At 42.3% G+C, this 3,903-nt stretch overlaps 1 protein-coding gene across 1 annotated transcript; it reads left to right on the plus strand.

The window, feature by feature from the left end:
* The first annotated feature begins 1,056 nt into the window (after positions 1 to 1,056).
* LOC113931011 (BCL2/adenovirus E1B 19 kDa protein-interacting protein 3-like) lies at positions 1,057 to 2,361 on the plus strand. Its single transcript, XM_035725634.1, has one exon. It carries the CDS (start codon positions 1,232 to 1,234, stop codon positions 1,766 to 1,768), a length of 537 nt encoding a protein of 178 aa, XP_035581527.1. The 5' UTR covers positions 1,057 to 1,231; the 3' UTR covers positions 1,769 to 2,361.
* Positions 2,362 to 3,903: the final 1,542 nt, after the last annotated feature.

The following is a 3,903-nucleotide window of genomic DNA, read 5'->3' on the forward strand; positions in this document are numbered from 1 at the left end:
ATTGTCTCTGAATGAGTGTCATCTATGAAGTGTGACATTTAGTTTGGGGGATCCAAATGAGATAAACCATTTGTCACTTACTATCTATTCCTGATGAAATGAAACACAGGCCAGGCATATGGTCGTTTATTCAGCATTCATATTTGCATCATGATGGCAATATATTGCATCCCCCCTCCACATACCCCAACACAATGCAGTTATGTATCCATAGGTAATATACGGTAACTTCGCTTTAATGCTCTCTTGTAGGTACTAACAAGACAGTTCCATCTGGGATCACGTTCAACAAAGTCCACTTAACTATTGTCCTGAAATAGCATCATTTTTGGCAGCTTGAATACTGAAACATCTTCACAAAAAGTACCAGGGCAGCAAAGCCAATCGCTGGATATCTGGGGAGGCAGAATGGTTGAGCAGGAGTTCTGGTGTCAGAGCGAAGGGTGTTCAAATTCATACTCCGTCCCTCACTAGCTATCAAAATTTGGGCAAGTTGCCAAATCTCCTTGAGCCTTAGTTACGTTATGCATTTAAAAATACCAACCATGTAAGAATAAAGAACATAACATATGTAAAGCACCTAGCACCATTTCGTACACACAACGGAAACAAGAAAGACAGTACCTCCCCTTCATTTTCCTTTGGGCCATCAGATCAAAATACAAACCTGTGTTGATGTACTTGCAAAGTGCAAATGTATTTTTCAATATGCATAAGTTAAGATGATTTGTCTACTTGTTGGGGCGCCTGGGTGGCTTCAGTGGGTTAAACACCTGCCTTCGGCTCTGGTTCTGATCTCAGTGTCCTGGGATCAAGCCCCGCATCAGGCTTCCTGCTCAGCGGTGAGCCTGCCTCTCCCTCCTCCCTCTGTGATCTCTCTCACTCTCTCTCAAATAAATAAATAAATCCTTAAAAAAAAAAAGATGATTTGTCTGCTTGCATCACTGAATGTGAATATTAGGGACCCTTAAAGATTCTAAAAAGGGAGTGATATAATCACAGAGATTTTATTTGCGAATCAGGAGGCTTTTTATTAAAACAATATCCAAGGTTGCTGCCTGAGAACCAGGGGCGGTCCTGCTGCAGCCACAGCTCTTCCAGCAGCCTGACCATGTCGTCTCATTTAGTAGAGCAGCCGCCGCCCCCGCACAACAACAACAACAACTGAGAGGAAGGTGAACAGCCTTTGCCCCCGCCAGCCGGCCTCAACAGTTCCTGGGTGGAGCTACCCATGAACAGCAGCAATGGCAATGATAATGGCAATGGGGAAAATGGGGGGCTAGAACATGTACCTTCCTCATCCTCTATCCACAATGGAGACATGGAGAAGATTCTTTTGGATGCACAACATGAATCAGGACAGAGTAGTTCAAGAGCCGGCTCTCACTGTGACAGCCCTTCCCCACAAGAAGATGGGCGGATTATGTTTGATGTGGAGATGCACACCAGCAGGGACCATAGCTCCCAGTCAGAAGAAGTTCCAGAAGGAGAGAAAGAAGTTGATGCTTCGAAGAAAAGCGTCGACTGGGTGTCTGACTGGTCCAGTAGACCTGAAAACGTTCCACCTGAGGAGTTCCACTTCAGACACCCCAAACGCTCCGTCTCTTTAAGCATGAGGAAAAGTGGGACCATGAAGAAAGGGGGTATTTTCTCCGCAGAATTCCTTAAGGTGTTCATTCCGTCTCTCTTCCTCTCTCATGTTTTGGCTTTGGGCCTAGGCATCTATATCGGAAAGCGACTGAGCACGCTTTCTGCCAGCACCTACTGAAGGGAAGAACAGCCCTGGAGAAGTGGAAAAGCGTGTGACCTGTGAAGTGGTGTATTGTCACAGTAGTTTATTTGAACTTGAGACCATTGTAAGCATGACCCAGCCTACCACCCTGTTTTTACATATCCAAGTTCCAGTAACTCTCAAACCCAGTATTTTATTCAAACTCTGTTGAGGCATTTTACTAACCTCATTCCCTTTTTGGCCCGTAAGACACTTTAGAATTTCCTAACAGAGTTTACTGTTATTTAGAAATTTGCAAGGGCTTCTTTTCCGCAAATGCCACCAGCAGATTATAATTTTGTCAACAATGCTATCGTCTCCTTTTAGTGCCACCAGACTTAGACCTGCATCATTCATGGTATAAATTTTACTCTGGCAAGATAACTACCATCTCTCTCTTCAAATGAGATCAGGTTAGCAAATGATAGAACAGCTTTGTTGTTTTGTTTTGTTTTGTTTTTCTCAAGGCAAAGCAAACTTCCCTGAGCTTGAATTTATAGTTATTTAAAAAGAAAACAAGCAAAAAAAAAAAAAAAAAAAAAACAAGACACAAGAAAAAAAATATCCTGGGCAATAAAAAATTATTTTAAACAAACAAACAAACAAAAAACAATATCCAAGGAGGAAGGAACAATTCTGTGATTATATAACTGAGTGGGGTTAATTGTAGAAGAGAAGCAACAATCCTACTTTAATGCCATGTCTAACATAAATTATTGCTTTAAGGTTTTAGCATTTGAATCCCAAAAGCCTCAAAACTGCAAGTCTTTTTCATGAAAGTTTCTTTATTAATAACAAAAATAATAATAGCCAGTATTCACTGAGTGTTTATAATAAGGCAAGTACTGAGTTAAGTGCTCTACATGAATTATTTTTTGTAATTTTTCCAACAGTCTTGTGAGATATGCATGATCTACATTTTGCATGTTTCCTCAAGTCATCAAAGGCTAGGATTTAAAACAGAGTAGTACTGGGGTACCTGGGTGGCTCTGTCAGTTAAATGACCGACTCTTGATTTCAGCTTGGGTCATGATCTCAGGGTTGTGAGATCGAGCCCCACGTCAGGCTCTGTGCTGGGCATGGAGCCTGCTTCAGATTCTCTCTCTCCCTCTGCCCCTCCCCCCTAAAAATTAAAAATAAATAAAATAAAATAGGGTAGTATTAACAGTTCTGACTATAATACTTTGACACATTACCACTCACTTTTGCAGGATCTCTAGTACTGAAAATCTCATCTCAATATTTGTGACTATTTCTGATAATAAAATTTATTATGTGCCAGGCATTATTTTAAATACTTCACGTTCATTATATCTTATCATCTTTGCTATTTCCTGAGGAAATAAACGTTCTTATCCCAATGTCACAGAGAAAGAAATTCTAATAGAAGGCAAGATCAAAATTAAACCCAAATGTGCTTGACACCTAAGCACCTCTTCCTAAGCACTACACTTTGTCTTTAAACAAAATTTTTAATTTTGTTTTTTAAGATTTTATTTATTTGACAGAGAGCGACACAGCGAGAGAGGGAACACCAGCAGGGGGAGCGGGAGAGGGAGAAGCGGGCTCCCCGCTTAGCAGGGAGCCCGATGTGGGACTCGATCCTAGGACCCTGGGATCATGACCCGAGCTGAAGGCAGACGCTTAACGACTGAGACACCCAGGCGCCCCATATTTTATTTATTTATTTGTCATCGAGGAGAGCACCAGCAAGGGGAGCAGGAGAGAGAGAAGCAGGCTCCCCGCTGAGCAAGGAGCCCAATGCAGGATTCGATCCCAGGACCCTGGGATCATGACCTGAGCCGAAAGCAGAGGCTGACCGACTGAGCCATCCAGGCGTCCCCACACTTTGTCCTTAGAAATGTGTTTGTGGCTGTTAGAAAGGGGAGCGGAGGTGATAAAATCACATTGTTGATTGCCCATCTCTCAAAGGATCTGTATACAAAAGAGACAAAGAACATCACATAGCCAAGGACAATAACCAAAAGCATGGCCCAAACATACACAAGCAGTATCAACAAACTAAATCTGTGTGAGCTAAAGCTAAAAATCATGTTAAAGACCAAAAAGAGGGCGCCTGGGTGGCTCAGTTGGTTAAGTGACTGCCTTCGGCTCAGGTCATGATCCTGGAG

The sequence above is a fragment of the Zalophus californianus genome, chromosome X (genome assembly GCF_009762305.2).
Source record: "Zalophus californianus isolate mZalCal1 chromosome X, mZalCal1.pri.v2, whole genome shotgun sequence".
Classification (NCBI taxonomy): domain Eukaryota; kingdom Metazoa; phylum Chordata; class Mammalia; order Carnivora; family Otariidae; genus Zalophus; species Zalophus californianus.

Excerpts from the sequence above, each read along its gene's own strand:
- LOC113931011 (XM_035725634.1), top strand. The coding sequence starts at position 1,232 with ATGAACAGCAGCAATGGCAATGATAATGGCAATGGGGAAAATGGGGGG.